The sequence below is a fragment of the Giraffa tippelskirchi genome, chromosome 2, assembly GCF_054371585.1.
Source record: "Giraffa tippelskirchi isolate mGirTip1 chromosome 2, T2T-mGirTip1v1.2.pri, whole genome shotgun sequence".
Classification (NCBI taxonomy): domain Eukaryota; kingdom Metazoa; phylum Chordata; class Mammalia; order Artiodactyla; family Giraffidae; genus Giraffa; species Giraffa tippelskirchi.
The window spans coordinates 208,242,575-208,261,657 of NC_137276.1; the positions used below are offsets into that span (position 1 = coordinate 208,242,575).

The window sequence follows — 19,083 nt, forward strand, 5'->3', positions numbered from 1 at the left end:
TTATTTTTTTAAATGATTGGCTTTTAATAAAGATTGCACTAGGGCTGCAAGTTAGCTTGCAAAAAGTTGACATGTATATAATATTCACGTTGTATATGTGGTTTACTTTCTTTTGATCAGTATTTTGGTCTGTAATGTTTAGTGGTTTTCTGCATAACAAGTTTGTGCAATTTTATTGAGTTATTACCAGGTATGCTATATTTTATTACAATGGCATAATTCTAGAATTTTATTTGCTAAGTCCTATTGCTGGTTTCTAGAAAGAATTGAATTTTGTATATATAACTTATATTCAACAACCTTGCTAATTTTTCCTGTGAATTCTAATTAATTATCTGGAGATTCTTTGGTGGTATCTATTTATGCAAACATATCATCTGAAAATGATTTTATACTCTTATATCTTTTAATAGATTTCTCCCTTACTGCCCTGAAGACGTGCAGTTAAATGTTGCTGCAGAATGACAAGGACAGGTATCTTTGTCAAGTTCCCAGTCTCAAAAAGAAAGTCTTCCATATTCCATCGGCAATGTGACATTTTCTATTGATTTTTGGAGAGATATGTTTTACCAGATTGTGGACTTTTACTTTTGCTTCCAATATGCCAGTTTTTGCCATACATAAATCCTTCCTAGAGCTTTTTCTGCATTTACATGAGATCACTAAATGAATTTTCTCTTATTCTTTTGATGAGATGAATTAAGAAGTTGATTTTTGAATGGTAAACTAAATTTGCTTCTTAATAATAAATCCAAATTGGATGTGATTCAATACCAACTTTATATGTTGCTGGTTTACTAGTGTGATACTTGATACAAAATTTTTGCATCTTTGTTTTTAACAGAGAATGTCCAGCAAACTATCTTTTCTGCAGTGTCTTTCTTTTGACATTAAGTTTGTGATGGCCTTTCAAACGTTTACAAACCATTTCCTATTTACTTTTTATTACCTGAAAGTGTGTGTAAAAGTGGTCTTATTTATCACTTAATTGTTTAGTAGAAAAATAAAATTTGCCTGGGTATTTAGTTGGAAGGCTTTAAATTGTAGTGTCTATTTCATCAATAATTATAAAACTCTTCAAATTTTCCCTTTTCATTTGTCAGAAAATGCTTTTGCTTTTTCATAAGAATGTTTCTACTTTACATATAATAGCATATGGTTATATATTTTCATATTTATCTGTAAATGTTGCTCATTATATTGTATTATGATCATTTTAATACCTATAATATCTATAACACTATTTCCTTTACTAGTACTGATATTGTGTTTTCTCTCCTCGTCCTTCCTATTTTTTCTCTACAAGGACTACTTAATATGGAAGTAAAGTGCAAATTTTTGGCTTTTTTAATCACTTCTAACTGATTTTTTATTCCATTTTTATATGTTTTTATTAGTTTCTTTCTCAATATCTATAGGTGTGCTTTTTGATTAATTCTTAATTTCTGAAGATAGATGCTTTTTGTTGTTCAGTCTTTAAGTCATGACCAACTCTGCAACCCCATGGACTGCAGCATGTCAGGCTTCCTTGTCCTTCACTATCTTCCAGAGTTACTCAGATTCATGTCCATTGAGTCAGTGATACTATCTAAATATCTTCTGTTGTCCCCTTCTCCTTTTGCCTTTAATCTTTCTCAGCATCAAGGTCTTTTTCAATGAGTCAGCTCTTCCCATCAGGTGGCCAAAGTATTGAAGCTCCAGCTACAGGATCAGTCCTTCCAATTAATTAATATTAAGGGTTGATTTCATTTAGGATCCACTAGTCTGATTTCCTTGCTGTTCAAAGGACTCCTAAGAGTCTTCTCCAGCACCACTGTTGGAAAGCATCAATTCTTGGGCACTCAGCCTTCTTTATGGTCCAACTCTCACATCCATATACGACTACTGGACAAACCATAGTTTTGAATATATGGGCCTTTGTCACCAAAGTGATGTCTCTGCTTTTTAACACACTGTCTAGGTTTGATAGATGCTTACATTATTGAGTTTTTAGTCTTTTAAAATATCTGTATTAAAAGCTGGACATCTAGTCATGATTCCAACAAATTTTAATATGTAGTAACTTTAATACTATTGAGTTAAAATATTTTATATTTCCATTATTATTTATTCTTCCCTCATTAGTTATCTAAAACTATATTTGTTCTATAAATATATGGATTTTCAACTTATATTTTTCTTATCTATTTATAGTTTAATTTCTTTGATTATAGAGAATATTACTCTTTATGCTTCCACCTCTATGAAATATTTACATTTAATGGTATAGCTTGGTTTAATTTTCCCATTATTTACTTCTATTTACTTGCCTGCTCTATGTGATTCTTTCTCTCCTTGCCTTCTTTTGGACTTAAACACAACTACTCCATTTTTGTCCTCCATTAGCATGGAAGTCAGATATTTTTATTACTTTTTTATCTTTTTAAATACCTAGAGATTTAACGGAAAGTCTTGATTTATGAACACCAAATTTTGACAATTACTTTTAAACTTTCTTACATATAATTAAGGAACAAAGAATGCTTGAACTTCATTTAACAGCCCTAACAATACACTATTTTTGTAACATTTTAATTCTCTACATATTCCAAATTCTATAAAACAATGACAATGTTTTATACCATCAATATCCATTTAAACTGAAGTATGTTTTACCATTTTCAGTGCTCTTCCTTCCTGAATAGCCATAAAGGATAATTTTCCTTCTTTTGATGATAATTTCTCTTAGTGTATACCTGTCTGAAACTGTATAGTTTCATTTTTTTTCCTGAAACACACTGCAATACTAGGAAGCTATTTTCTTTCAACAAATTGAAAATATAGCTCTATTCTTTCTTAACTTCCATTGTTTCTCTTTAGAAATTAGTTGTAATTTAGATCATTTTTATTCATTTAATTTTATATTTAATTTTATATGCTTGGATGTGGTCTTTTCTGTAAATTTATTATCATATGTCTCAATGAGTTTGTCTATTTATTCACATTGGAATTAACTGTGGATTTCAATTTTTTGATTGATTATAATTCCTGAGTTTTTAGAAATTCTGAGATATTATCCTTAAATATCACTTCTGTTCCATTTTTCTTTCTATTTGGAATCTGAATGAAATATGATTGACCTTCTTGCCATTTATCCTATGAACCTCTTACCTCTGTTTATTGTCTATTTTATTTGCTTTTTGCTCTGTATTGGATCTTTTTTCTTCATTCTAGAAATAGACTTATCACTGATTTTCCAAGCCACATGCTTTCTCTTTGTACCCAATTCAAATTTTTTGTTAAACTCACTCAATAATTGTCAATTAACTTACTTCTTAGGTTAAGAACTATTATTATTTTTATCAAATAGAATAGGTCATATTGATACTTAAATATCATTCTCTGCTGATATTTCCAATCTTTTCTATCTCTTTGAAAATAATAAGCACATTTTAGCCGGTGTACAAAAATTCCAATAGTCAGAGACCTATGGGTCTGTTTCTATTGACAATTGTTTCTTGGTTCTCACATGTGTTTCTTGCTTCATGTGTACCTGGCTATCTCCAATGGATGCTGGACATTTTAAAATATATTTATAAAAATAATTTGAGACCACAGATGACATGACCCTTGTACATAAAGGACTATCATTCGCTTCTATCAGATACCTAGAAGGTCTGATAATGTAAGAACTCCTTAAACAAAACTTAATATCTGACATTTTTCTGGACAACATCGAATTACTAAAGGCTTGCTAAAGACTATAAAAATTCTGGTTTGTTTCAAGCTTACTGTTACTTCTATAGTGCTACCCTTTGGGGTCTAAAAAAGTAGCATAAGATGTTTTACAACATCTTCTGAGGGTTTCAAAAACACTTTCCATACTCTCTGTCTCAGAAAACCATCCATGAGACAAGTGACTCCAAATTACCAGTTCACCTCCCTGGAGTTTTTTGGGTTTTTTTAATGTTCTGGATATTGAACTGATAATTTTTTTCCTGATGTCCCAGAAAGAATATTTCTTCAGATTATCTAATCAACAATTATGAAAGGCAACATAGCTTCTTTAACATAAACAACTGAATAAGGACAAGAATTACTGGCAAGTAGAAAATGCACTCGTGGGTTAGTATTTCAGGAAAGAGAAATCTGTCAGGTTATGTGCTGCCCTCAAGTGTCGTATTCAGGGATTTCTTGAAACCAGTGAATATGCAGTATCAAAAATCTGTGTTCCTCATTGGTGATAGTCATAAAAAGATCAATTAAAAGTGCCAATTTATGGCACCTAGTGGCAAGTCATACTTGATAAACTGAGTCATCAAAAGATATTAAGAATATAAGACAATCCAAAAATTTTATTAAGAAAACTAAAAAATGCAAAACAAAAAGCAATAAAATGTATGAAACACTAATTCAAAAGGCCATAAGCAGAACTGAAGCTGGAATTTCAAAAGAAATGCAGAGGACCTGGGTACTAGGTGTGTTGTCGTGTGTGGAAATGTTAAGGTGATATAAAGGGCTCGAGGTTAGGAAGACATAAAAGGCTGAGGGTATCATATTAGAATTATGAAACTTTACACAATGACTCTGTATGATGTAGACGAACTTACATTCCAAATAAAGAGCATAATTGTTCTGATTATAGGCTTAGCACACTGGCATGTAGACATAGAAGTTGAAAACTTGTTACCTATTGGATTAATGACATTTATATCTCACAAAATCATTGATATCAATTCTCACCGAGTAAACTCAGGATGATATAGGAGCAAATAAATTACCTGGGTCAAAGAGAAAATAGACCGGAAGAAACAGGGAATTGGGAACCATCTTTGGGTCACTTTCTCCTGTCTGTATCATGGCACTATATCTTTCCCATGCCACCAACCATAACACATGTAAATTACCAGTTAATCTGAACAACATACTGGTGAAGTGAAGACACCAGAATCAAAAGATACTATTTCAAATTGTGACTCTGCCTCTTACTGACCTTCTCACTTTGACCTGAGCCTCTCCGTCAGCAAAAAGGGGATGAAAATGTTTACTTATTTCATGGGGACTTAGGAGCATTCCAAAATTAATCCACATAAATAATTTAAAGTGATTAGTGTATAGGAAGTACTCAATATCAGTTTCAATACAGGAAGGAGATCAGGGCCATCTAAAATATTTCTGGAAAGTGTTTGTCCAAGGAACTCTGGCCAAAACTATCAACAGTCAGTTAGGCATTTAGAGGTAAATAATTTAAAATCTTTAGGGAAAAGTATTCTTTCTCTGTGCTTCAATATGTGTGCTCAGTTTCAGTTGCTATACAACAAAGTGATAAAATGAGAAGAGAGAAGAGTAACCTAAATATATCAGGAATATTAAGCACGGAGGAAATTGTGATCAAATCAATAAAATTGTTAATAGAATGAAAGGATGAAGTATAATTTTTTATCAAATTTCAGTTTTTTAGGATGACCTGACAGTTCCTGAAAACTAAGGGCAGAGTGTCATTTTACACCACAGAATAAACTAACTCTAAGAAATGTTGCTTGTGGGAAATAAAATAATCATATAATTTCAGACTTAACACCTCATCCATTACTGTTTCCTTTTTCCTGTTCCCCATTGTCCACATCACTTTCTGCATTTTCAAATAAGTAAGAAATAAATCCTGCATTGTTACCATTGGTATCAGTATGGATGACATCCACAAAATTTGCATCAGTGTAATCTAATCTGCCATTTGATGGTTTTCCAGAGAATTGTGGCCCAGCAGGATCAAGACCTAAAATTCAAGAAAGAAATTGTTAATATATTAGTCAAGTTATATTACAGAGTTCATATCACATGCTTGCATTATTATTAATTATAAACATAACAAGTTTAAACCTGTCCAAAAATAAATCTAAAGATATATGACATTAGATGAATAGCAAGTATCTGTTTTATTTGAATAACATTATTTCCAATCTTGAGTTTATCAATGATGCAGTGTCAAGCCACACTACACATACTTTGACAAAATATTGTGGCTTTCTTTAGGGCTTTAATTTAACAAGTAATTATGAATATGCTGGTAGTAAAATCCTATTTAATAGAAAGTAACTACTACTCCTCCTGAGGGGAAAAATAATAAATATTATCCTGGTCCTATCTTCAACCTCATGCCATACCAGCTCATCCTGGGTCTACTGAAAAGTCTAAAATGATTTTAAGTGCAATTTGAGCTGTGAGATAAAACATATTTATTATTTAGCTTATCATTCATTGCTCACAAAAGTCTACTGCACACAAAAAGGAAAAAATATATTAAAAGTGTTATAAAAGATAGTATTATTTCTAGTGTATTCAGAATTCTAAATAAAATTCTAAGCTCATGATCTACTGCAGAGTATCAAAAAATGCTGAGGAAGAGATGAAATGAAATGCCTTGAGGACATCTATTCAATAGGGCAATAATTATCTTAAAAGATATTTTAAAAATAAAGTAGAATGTTGCTTATCTCAATCTTCTATTAACCCTAGTTTATTTGGCCCACATGATTGAATAAGTTGTTGTTGCTCAGTCACTCAGTCATATCCAACTCTATGTGACAAAATGGATTGCAGCACAGTAGGCATCCCTGTCCTTCACCATCTCTGGGAGTTTGCTCAAACTCATGTTGATTGAGTAGGTGATGCCATCCAACCATCTGGTCCTCTGTCATCCCCTTCTCCTCCTGCCTTCAATCTTTCCCAGCATCAGGATCTTTTCTAATGAGTCAGCTCTTCACATCATGTGGCCAAAGTATTGGAGTTTCAACTTCAGCATCGGTCCTTCCAATACTGGTTTGACTGGTTTGATCTCCTTGCAGTCCAAGGGACTCTCAAGAGTCTTCTCCAACAACACAGTTCAAAAGCATCAATTCTTCAGCATTCGCCCTTCTTTATGGCCCAGCTCTCACATCCATACTTGACAACTGGAAAAACCATAGCTTTGACTATACGGATCTTTGTTGGCAAAGTGATGTCTCTGCTTTTTAATACGCTGTCTAGGTTGGTCATAGCTTTTCTTTCAAGGAGCATACATCTTTTAATTTCATGGCTGCAGTCACCATCTGCAGTGATTTTGGAGCCCCAAAAAATAAAGTCTCTGTTTCCATTGTTTCCCCATCTATTTGCCATGAAGTGATGTGATCAGATCACAAGAAGTGTTGGGAAACAATGGAAATGGTGAGAGATTTTATTTTGGGGGGGGCTCCAAAATCAGTGCAGACGGGGACTTCAGCCATGAAATTAAAAGATGCTTGCTCCTTGAAAGAAAAGCTATGACCAACCTAGACAGCCTTTTAAAAAGCAGAGACATTACTTTGCTGACCAAAGTCTCTAGTCAAAGCTATAGTTTTTCTAGTAGTCATGTATGGATGTGAGAGTTGGACTATAAAGAAAGCTGAGTGTCAAAGAATTGATGTTTTTGAACTGTGGTGTTGGAGAAGACTCTTGAGAGTCCCTTGGGCTGCAAGGAGATCAAAGCAGTCCATCCTAAAGGAAATCAACCCTCAATATTCATTGGAAGGACTGATGCTGTAGCTGAAACTCCAATACTTTGGCCCTCTGATGCGAAGAACTGATTCACTGGAAAAAACCCTGATGCTGGGAAAGACTGAAGGCAGGAGGAGAAGGGGATGACAGAGGATGAGATGATTGGATGGCATCACTGACTTGATGGGCATGAGTTTGAGCAAACTCCAGAAAATGGTCATGGACAGGGAGGCCTGGACAGGGAGGCCCCATTTAGTCCATGGGGTCGCAAAGAGTTGGACACAACTGAACTGAACTGAACTGATGGGACCAGATGCCATAATCTTAGTTTTTTGAACATTGAGTTTTAAGCCAGCTTTTTCTCTCTCCTCTTTCACCTTTATCAAGTGGCTCTTTAGTTCATCTTTGCTTTCTGCCATAAGGGTGGTGTCAGCTGCATATCTGAGGTTGTTGATATTTCTCATGGAAATCTTGATTCCACCTTGTGATTCATCCAGCCCAGCATTTCGCATGATGTACCCTACATATAAGTTAAATAAGCAGGGTGACCATATGCAGCCTTGACGTACTCCTTTCCCAATTTTGAACCAGTCTGTTGTTCCACGTCTGGTTCTAGCTACTGTTTCTTCGCTTGCATACAGGTTTCACAAGAGGCAGGTAAGGTGGTCTGGTATTCCCATCTCTTTAAGAATTTTCCACAGTTTGTTGTGATCCATCCAGACAAAGGCTTTTGTATATTCAGTGAAGCAGAAGTAGTTGTTTTTCTGGAAGTCTCTTGCTTTTTCTATGATCCAATGATTGTTACATCCAACATGACTGAATGAAGCAGAAATTTCTCTCTTCCTGTAAATTGCCCTGATGTAGATCCAACACAGTTGCTGGCTTTTAAACCCTTGATGATTGCTTGGCATGTGGAGCCATTCTAACTAGTCTAATATGTGAATAAACACATCTTAAAATAAAGTAGCCTGACCAACAGTTCAAACTGAGCTAGTATGGTGGTTGAAAGAGAATAGGCTTTGGATGCTAGAGATCTTTGTATAAATCCTGGCTTAGATGTTACTAAATTCTTGACCCTCCTGAATTTATTCAGTTAACCTCAATTTTCACATCCTTTATAAGGATGATAAAATTAAGGCTGATCAAAGCAAGTAAGGTATACTTAAGGTCTTTAAAGACTCTAAATATCTATAAACAATTTATTCACTTCTCCCCTCCCCCTTTGCTTAAGACTCTAGTATTAACATTTGAAATTATTCTAATTCTTCTTGGAATAGATCTCAATAATTCTAGAAAGCTAAATTAACTGGAAAAGGATACTATCCTTCTAGTTTTAAAATCAGTGCCATTTTTAAAGGGAGGCCTGAAAATCCATGTCAGCATTATTTGGTTAGTGAGCTTTGTGAATGCAGTAACTTTGTTAAGGAAATACAATGAGAACTGGGGTCCAGAACCTCCCAGGTATAAATACCAACTCCTGATTCTCTCTTCAGGTGTTCAATTAAAAATTTCAAAAGAATTAAATTATATCAAAGTTTCCAAAAATTAAATATGTGGTAACAGGTTATATTATTGGTTAATACATGAAAAAAGTTTTGCATGTGTAAAAGTTCTAATGGGTAAAACTTTCCTCAGGATTGTTACAATAAGGTCTCCTTAAAATTCACATGCACAATTAATTCACATGCGAAAACAAATCATTTTACTTCCATTTCTATATGGATAACTTAAATTTGGTTAAGAAATAAGTAAGACTTAATAGTCTAACTAAAACAAAGACCAGCCTTTGAATATAATATAGAAAAATGAAGAACGTTTGTGCATCGTTGCCATTGCTTAAATATTGCCCCTGTTAACTAAAGTAACAATTTCTGAAACTTAAAAGTATACTAAAAATTAATTTTATCAAAAATATTTAAAATAAATAAATATAATTTAAAAATATTTTACCTGTTATTCTTCCAACTCGACCATGAAACATCTTTCCAACAAATCCACTAATATGAGCCCCTAAGCTCACACCTATGAAATGAAAATTATCAAGAGATGCTCCATGCTTCTGCAATTCAAAATGCAGTGTTACAATTTTCATTTCAGAAAGTCACAAATTATGCCTCGTTGCATCAGTGTTGTAAAAACTTTTTTTTTTTTTCTGGTTTACTCCACTTCTGGGAGACAGGGAATGCAATTTTATAATTTCAAACAACTATATCTTCATTCAACATTTTTCATAAAATATCTGATTTTTCTTTACATATTAATACCATTAAATTTTTATCTAGAAAAGCATATGTAAAATAATATATTTAATTAAGTATTTTGTAATAATACAAATAAAACATATTTGGATACTTTGTGCTAGTGACCTTGATAAGTGCTTTATAAATCTCATATTTAATATTCACAAAGTCCTGTGAGCTATTTATTTTTATCCATTGCCTAAAACTTTCCCTTGTACCTATTAAATGCTTAATAAATACGGTTTTATAGTGAGTTACTCAAAGTCATCTATACTTATTACTATAAGGGAAAAAGATAGACTTCAAGTCCAGGTCTGTTTAACTTCAAAATATAAACTAACCTGCCTCCTTGTTTTATCTGTAAATTGTGTCAAAAACTTGAGGAAGACTGAACAATGTGACTATCCACCCTTACTTTAGAGATGATAAAATGTGATGCAGGGATTTTAAGTGACTTCCCCTGATTACAAGCTGGAGAGCAATAGAGTCTGATTTTTCAAGCCCAAGTTTTGATCACCTCCTAGACTCACAGCCCAGGAGAGGGGTATGGAGACATTAGGAGCTTAAACAAGGGAGAATTTCTCTTATTATATTCTCTTACACTCTCAGGAAGCAGGTCATGGTACAGTCTACACAGTCACATATCTGATGGCTGATAGAAAGATGTGGAACATTTATTCTAATGAGAAACTAGATTCTAGTTTCCCAGGCACGGGGTGATAATTTTCTTCAAAATTTCTCAGACCAGTACCTGCAACCTCCAGGGAGTATCACTCTCAACTTTAGTGCTACTGAATTTTTCATCCTTCCTTATTAATATGGAGCCATCGCAAGCAAAAACACTGTTAGAAATTTATCTAACATTAGACTTTTCCTAAACTTCTGTATTTAATATTCACAAGTTCCACACTTTGACATACATATATATTAAGTACAGAAAAGAGCACTGCAAAAGGGAAAAAATTAATAATGCAATTTTCAGGCTATCAGTAAGAACAAGTGAATCAATAGCCTTCTGTGTCTCCAGAGGGATGGTTTGGTTTTGTCCAAATTTGTGGATGTAAAAATAATAATGATAGCTGATTTCATTCAATGGTTATTACATAACAAGCACTGGCTAAGAATTAATTTCCCATAACACTTAAATAAAATATTGTTATAAAGTTTTGTTATCCCAAATGAATAGACAAGGAAATGAGGCAGAATGGTTAAGCTATTGCTCAGACTCACACTGACAGTGTGGATTTGGTGGTCTTTGAATCCCTCTAGTCTGACTTCTAACAACTATGTACAACTGCTTCTTGGATCTATGATGCTTGCTGAATTTCAGCAGAGGCTTGGAAGTTCAGCATAACACAACTCAAAGGTAGATTTCAAGCTCAAGAATGACCCCAAGTCTTTTATCACCTTTCTTTCTCTCAAGCACCATTACTACGAGCTCTCTCTAGAACAGACATAGATCTCTACACAGACGAACCTAGAACTGGCCTGAATTTATTTAACTGGACTTCATTTAAACTGGATAAGCCTAAAAGGAACTGAGACCTGCCTCCAAGGTGGCAAAAGTATGCTACTTTTCAAGTTGTTTTTCACTTTGACCAATGTACACTTTGTCATTTTAGACATATCTTAGAAAATATATCTAAAAAGTCTAATGATTAAATAGTTTATTTCCTCTGTCCACATAAAATCGCTAACTAATCCTGAAGTCAGCATAGGCAGAGTTAAAAAAAAACAAAAACCTTAAAATATTTTAAGATAAAATACGATAATTGAGTCTTTGAGATAACTTTAAAAAATAAGATAGGCCATGTCTAGGTATAGAATTATCCATTAACACAAAAGAAAAATGGCTGCATATGTGAAGCACATCAACACAGTAATTCTTCACACTTGTGCAGTAATTCTTGATTAACAAATTCTTAATAGAGTAAATAGTATTTACTTTATCACCATTTTGTAGTATTATAAAACTACCATTTATTGTATGACATATATAATATTCCCAACTTACCAAAAGATTCTGAATGTACCTACTCAAACTCACAGCAACTTTCCTGGTATTTTTAACCGCCCTAATGTAAAGAAAAGTTGTAGCTCCTCGGTTCCAGTCTACTACAATTATATTCATATCATCTTGGCTCAACAAAATCCTCACAAAGTTCTGAAGCCATGAAGGAGTGGAGCCCAGTGGTCTGTATCCATGAATCAGCCAGACTGCTTTCTTGCTTGTGTTGAAATTAACATTAAGTGAGTCATCCTTCTCAAACAGTGATTCAGCACAAGTCGGGTTGTTCCTTGTATACAACATCAAAGATATCTCCATTTTGGGATTAAACAGATCTCTGAAGGAATCCTTTAAACTTAGCTGAGAGAATTCAAGGCATGGTGCCTTATTCTCTGAAATAAAAAAAAAAAGTCAAGCTGAGTATTGGGATAGTATTTATTTGATTCTATTCTTGTTACTGCTGCAAAGAAAATAATTGAACTTGGAGGGTGTGGAGGATTTCATTTTGTTAGCAGTTTAACATAATATACTGAGCAATTGCAATGTTGAAAGTAATTCATTGATCACTTAAGTAGACTTTTTGAATTAGATGTATTCAAAATTTACAATGAAATATAGAAATGAATGTGGCTGGCTAAAAATTAAGAATTAGTTTTATCAGTACAAAATAGCAATGATGTGATTGAAGTCATTAATATTATTAATAAGGAAAGTGTTATACACACCAATAAAAGTCCACAAGTTGATTATGAACTTTAACAGTTTTGCAGAAGAATATCAAGATATAGATAATAAGCATTAGGAAAAATATATTTTACCTGACTAGTGATCAAATAAAAACAAAAATATATCAATTTCTTCCTATCAAACACAATGAAAAAATCCATTTAATATGTAATACTTATAAGGGTAAATGTAACAAAGATTCATATATATGGATGCTGAGAGCAAAAGTTGATACATCATTTTGAAATTATATATGTGTGTATGTGTATACCACACATACAAAATATTAAAAATATTTGCTCTTCCTGATTTTCTTTCTAGAGTCACACTAATGAAATGACCACTGTGTTAAATATAAAGATATTAATTATAGGGTTATGCATAATCACACAAAAATTTAAAACACCTTAGTTATCATCATGTGTAATTTCATCAATGTGTGCATCCTATCTGTCATCTATATATCTACATATCTATCTATCCAGCCATCCATCCTAGATGAAAGCAGGGCAGAAAATGAAATATCTAAGCCAAAACAAAGCAATTGTCATTACTAGGCAGTGAAACATGGCTGTTTTTTCTTTTCATAATTTTTAAGAATTGTAATTTTTTAAAAATCAGGATACAACCTCAAAATATTTTTTAATGAGATCATATGCTTGTACTGCTTCTGGAAATTTAACTTGGTAAGAAGAGTTGGGAAAAAATTTGTCAATACATAGCAAAAATTCACAAAAGTGTTAGTAAAGTTTATGCCAGTAATTACACTTCTAAGAATTTATACCAAGAAAATAGTCTGAAAACACATAAAAAATGAATATACAGTATTTGAATATTGGAGAAATAGAGGTAATTTACATGCCCAGAAATAATGTGCTCAAGTCACTACATACATTTATATGTATTTGATAAATTTAAGTATCTATTTTAACATATATAAATACACATTTAAAACTATACATCTATTTGTACACAAATATATTTGGAAAATACATCATAATATACACTAGTTTCAGTCATTCTAGTTGGGAAATTATATATGTGATACTATCATAATTATTCAGAAGAAGACAAAGAAAGAAGGAAGTGAAATTGACTTCCCAGATTAACAGCTGAGAGACACTTGGACAAGTGAAAAACTTTGATATTTCATTTGTTCTAAGTACAAAGAATGAGGAAGTGGAGAGGAGGAATAAATTAAACCTCAAGGCAATATCAATGCTTAACAGAGTACAAATAAGGTAGACAATTGTGCTTATCCACCTTCCCAACAGCTGGAACTCTGAGAAGGCCAAATGCAATTCATAGATCCAAACTGCTGGTCCACTAAAAGCCAAGGTAGATTTTACCTGGCACTGGAATTAGTAATGAATAAACAAAATCCCTGTGATGAAATAAAGGAAAGAAATCACCTAAAACAAGCAACAGAAAAGTCTATTGTCTATAAACAGATGCAGAAGTAATTGCAGGAAACTCTTTAGAACTCTCATTAGAACGCAAGGAAAAACACATCTCAAAAACAGGAGGGGATTAAGAGAAAATGCTTTGAGGCAAAAACAATAGGTTAAGTTTAAAATGGAATAAAAATATACTCCAATTCACAAAAAGGAAAAATGCCATTGCAGAATAAAAATTCATTTTACAGATGCTAAAACACGAAAATCTCACCTTATATATAGTAAGAAATGAAGGAGAAAAGATATTTAAATTATGAAGGTAAACATAGACATGGGATAGAAAATAAAGTTTCAAGTTAAAAATCATCATTCCCTTGGCAGGTAGGGAGGAAATGGGGAGAGAGGGGGTAGCAGTTAAAACAATTAAGGAAATAACTACATACCAGGGTATGCAAATTGAAAAAGGTTCACCAGTATCTGGAGAAAATCAGTTCATCAGACTCACTAAGAGACCTCCTAAAATCAGTTTTGGTTTCAGCAAAAAAGAAAAATATCCTAAACATATTAAGGCAGAAAATCCAGGTTACAGAGAGAAGAATGAATTTATGATGATGAACTTGTCTTCCAAAATAATATATCAGACATATAAAGGTGTAATAAGTGAAGACTAACCTGTATGCAGGTCAGGAAGCAACAGTTAGAACTGGACACGGAACAACAGACTGGTTACAAATAGGAAAAGGAGTACACCAAGGCTGTATATTGTCACCCTGCTTATTTAACTTATATGCAGAGTACATCATGAGAAACGCTGGGCTGGAAGAAACACAAGCTGGAGTCAAGATTGCCAGGAGAAATATCAATAACCTCAGATATGCAGATGACACCACCCTTATGGCAGAAAGTAAAGAAGAACTAAAGAGCCTCCTGATGAAGGTGAAAGTGGAGAGTGAAAAAGTTGGCTTAAAGCTCAACGTTCAGAAAACTAAGATCATGGCATCTGGTCCCATCACTTCATGGGAAATAGATGGGGAAACAGTGGAAACAGTGTCGGACTTTATTTTTTTGGGCTCCAGCATCACTGCTGATGGTGATTGCAGCCATGAAATTAAAAGACGCTTACTCCTTGGAAGGAAGGTTATGGCCAACCTAGATAGCATATTTAAAAGCAGAGACATTATTTTGCCAACAAAAGTCCGTCTAGTCAAGGCTATGGTTTTTCCAGTGGTCATGTATGGATGTGAGAGTTGGACGGTGAAGAAAGCTGAGCGCCGAAGAATTGATGCTTTTGAACTGTGGTGTTGGACAAGACTCTTGAGAGTCCCTTGGACTGTAAGGAGATCCAATCAATCCATCCTAAAGGAGATCAATCCTGGGTGTTCATTGGAAGAACTGATGTTGAAGCTGAAGCTCCAATACTTTGGCCACCTCATGCGAAGAGTTGACTCATTGGAAAAGACCCTAATGCTGGGTAGGATTGGGGACAGGAAGAGAAGGGGACGACAGAGGATAAGATGGCTGGATGGCATCACCAACTCGATGGACATGGGTTTGGGTAGACTCCGAGAGTTGGTGATGGACAGAGAGGCCTGGCGTGCTGCAATTCATGGGGTCGCAAAGAGTCGGACACGACTGAGCGACTGAACTGAACTGAACTGATAAGTGCAAAAGTTTGTGGCCCAATAGTTTTATATTCTTCCTAAAGTACACCACCCAAAGTTGACTAAGTAAAGTTCCTGGCATCATCACTATTAAATAAATGAGAGATTTATTGAAGACAATCCATAGAAGCTCACAGTAAAAAAGAAAGTGAGCATAGAAATAAGTTAGATACCCATGTAAGTGTAAACAGTATAAAACTGAGTAAAACATAAATGCAATATCAGAAATAATTCTTATTCAAATGTTTAATAATAATGTTTAGTATAAGTCAATATATACTAATAAGATGGCTCTTTTCTCCATGAAATTCTCTAGGCAAGAAAACTGGAGTAGGAAGCCTTCTCTTCAGGGGATCTTCTTGACCCAGGGATTGAACGTGGGTCTCCTGCAATGCAGGAAAATTCTTTACTGTGTGAGCCCCAGGGAAGCCTCAACATATACTAATATAAGATGGGAATTTAGGTTAAAAGGGATATAAATAAAGTGGTATGAAAATTCCTTAACTGGGAGATTCAGAATACATTAATTTAGAAAATGTTAATAAATAGATAAGTGTGGGTCTTAAAAAACATTGGTAACATTAACAGTTTACCATTATACTATGTGGAGAAGGCAATGGCACCCCACTCCAGTACTCTTGCCTGGAAAATCCCATGGGTGGAGGAGCCTGGTAGGCTGCAGACCCATGGGGTCGCTAGGAGCTGGACATGACTGAGCGACTTCACTTTCACTTTTCCCTTTCATGCACTGGAGAAGGAAATGGCAACCCACTCCAGTATTCTTGCCTGGAGAATCCCAGGGACGGCAGAGCCTGGTGGGCTACCGTCTATGGGGTCACACAGAGTCGGACACGACTGAAGCAACTTAGCAGTAGCAGTATTATACTATGTAAAACAATAGACTTGACTTTCTACACACTAAAACATATGAAAGCATAGCAAACGTGTATATATACAAAAGATACAAAGAAAATGAAAAATATAGAAAGTAGAAAGCACCAAATGATAAACATACACAAAAGATAAAGTTATGTAACTGTAATAAAGCCTTCCTATTAAAAAAATCAGCTTCATAAAAAAGAAACTTAGCTATAAAATAAAGAAGTGCATGGTAAATTTTAAATACATGGATACGCAGGTATATTCTACACAAGTAAAATAATGACAAACTAGGTTGATATATTAGATGCAATCATGGCTCCAATACATCACTGTTTCCTGAATCTATGTCATCCGGCTTGTAACTTTGAGGTATTCTCCCATCATAAGTGGGATGACTTGCCCCAATTTTTAATAACGGTACAAGTATTCAGTTCAGTTCAGTTCAGTCACTCAGTCATGTCCGACTCTTTGCGACCCCATGAACCACAGCACGCCAGTCCTCCCTATCCATCACCAGCTCCCAGAGTCCACCCAAACCCATGTCCATTGAGTTGGTGATGCCATTCAACCATCTCATCCTCTGTTGTCCCCTTCTCCTCCTGCCCTCAATGTTTCCCAGCATCAGGGTCTTTTCAAATGAGTCAGCTCTTCGCATCAGGAGGCCAAAGTATTGGAGTTTCAGCTTCAGCATCAGTCCTTCCAATGAATATTCAGGACTGATTTCCTTTAGGATGGACTGGTTGGATCTCCTTGAAGTCCAAGGGACTCTCAAGAGTCTTCTCCAACAATACAGTTCAAAAGCATCAATTCTTCAGTGCTCAGCTTTCTTTATAGTCAAACTCTCACATCCATACATGACCACTGGAAAAACCATAGCCTTGACTAGACAGACCTTTGTTGACAAAGTAATGTTTCTGCTTTTCAATATGCTGTCTAGGTTGGTCATACAAGTATTACAGCTTGTAATATTGGAAAACAGGACCTTGGTGATGTAAGGCAAACAGATGCTGAACTGGGCTTGCACGTTAGAGCTGGGCATCCCACACTTCTGCCATCACAGTGAGAATACCCCAGGTCTGGCCTGCTAGAAAAGGAGAGACAGGTGTAAAAGAGCTAAGTTGTGTTAGTTTCCCTAGTTGATTGACACTCAGCTAAAAGCCAAACATGCCAGCAAACCCAACAAAGAAGAGTAGTGCCTATACAATTCCCACCTGAATCCATAAATGTAGCAGCTGCTGCTGCTGCTGCTAAGTCGCTTCAGTCGTGTCTGACTCTGTGCGACCCCATAGACGGCAGCCCACCAGGCTCCCCCGTCCCTGGGATTCTCATTAAATGCCACCAAGGGTCTGTGTTTTTTGTTTTGTTTAGCTTTTTTGTGACATCATATAGTCATTTTTGGGCTTCCCAGGTGGCACTAGTGGTAAAGAACCCACTTGCCAAGGCAGGAGACATAAAACCAGCTAGTTCGATCCCTGGGTTGGTAAGATCCCAGGGAGGAGGGCATGGAAACCCACTCCAGTATTATTGCCTGGAGAATTCCATGGACAGAGGAGCCTGGCGGGCTACCGTCCATAGGATTGTAAAGATCCAGACACAACTGAAGCAACTCAGCATGCATGCACATATAGTCAATTTCATTAATAATATCAGATAAAGAAAAACAAAATTTTTCAAATGATACAAAAAAAGTCAAACTAGTGTACTGTAAAGCTCTTAAAGAATATCAGACTGACTCAACTCTGGTAGATTATAGGAAAAGAAAAAAAAATAAAGTTCTAGAAATCATATACGTAACAGTTCAGTTCAGTTCAGTTTCTCAGCCATATCCGACTCTTTGCAACCCCATGGACTGCAGCACACCAGGCTTCCCTGTCCATCACCAATTCCTGGAGCTTGCTTAAACTCATGTCCATCAAGTCAGCGATACCATCCAACCATCTCAGCCTCTGTCATCCCCTTCTCCTGCCTTCAATCTTTCCCAGCATCAGGGTCTTTTCCAATGAGTCAGTTCTTCACATCAGATGGCCAAAGTATTGGAGTTTCAGCTTCAACATCAGTCCTTCCAATGAATATTCAGGACTGATTTCCTTTAGAATGGAATGGTTGGATCTCCTTGCTGTCCAAGCGACTCTCAAGAGTCTTCTCCAACACCACAGTTCAAAAGCATCAATTCTTTGGTGCTCAGCTTTCTTTATAGTCCAACTCTCACATCTATACATGACTACTGTAAAAACCACAGCTTTGACTAGACAGACCTTTGTCGGTTAAGTAATACTTATAGGGATTCTCAATAAAATTATCAGTGGATTTCTCAGCAGAAACTTTGCAAAAGAGAAGGCAGTAAGATAATATATGTAGAGTGGTTAAAGAGGAAAACTTTCAACCTAGATTTCTATATCAGGCAAAACTGTCCTTCAAAAATGGGAGAGAAATTAAGACATCCCCAGACACACGTCCCTGGTGGCTCAGACATTAAACCATCTGCCAGCAATGCAGAAGACCTGGGGGTTTGACCCCTGGGTTGGGAAGATCCCCTGGAGAAGGCAATGGCCACCACTCTACTGTTTTTGCCTGGAGAATTCCACGGACAGAGGACACTGGTGGGCTACCGCCCATGGGGTTGCAAAGAGTCAGACACGACTGAGCGACTAACACATTTTTTGTGTGAATGAGACAAA

The 19,083-nt window shown here is 35.2% G+C and overlaps 1 protein-coding gene across 9 annotated transcripts in view; it reads right to left on the reverse strand.

Moving 5' to 3' along the window:
- The window catches only part of LIPI (lipase I), a 78,916-nt gene that overhangs the window by 42,392 nt on the left and 17,441 nt on the right, over positions 1–19,083 (reverse strand). For 6 of the 9 annotated variants that reach the window (XR_014072183.1, XR_014072182.1, XM_081552617.1 and 3 more), the window contains 3 exons: positions 11,746–12,131; positions 9,442–9,550; positions 5,654–5,755 (listed from right to left, as the gene is read on the reverse strand). Coding sequence is in view for 7 of the 9 variants with exons in the window: in XM_081552617.1 (XP_081408743.1) it covers positions 5,654–5,755; positions 9,442–9,550; positions 11,746–12,131 (597 nt within the window). In the remaining 2 variants the exon portion in view is untranslated. The remainder of the gene's footprint in view (positions 1–5,653; positions 5,756–9,441; positions 9,551–11,745; positions 12,132–19,083) is intronic. The other 3 variants (XM_081552669.1, XM_081552679.1, XM_081552688.1) reach the window with 1 other exon arrangement.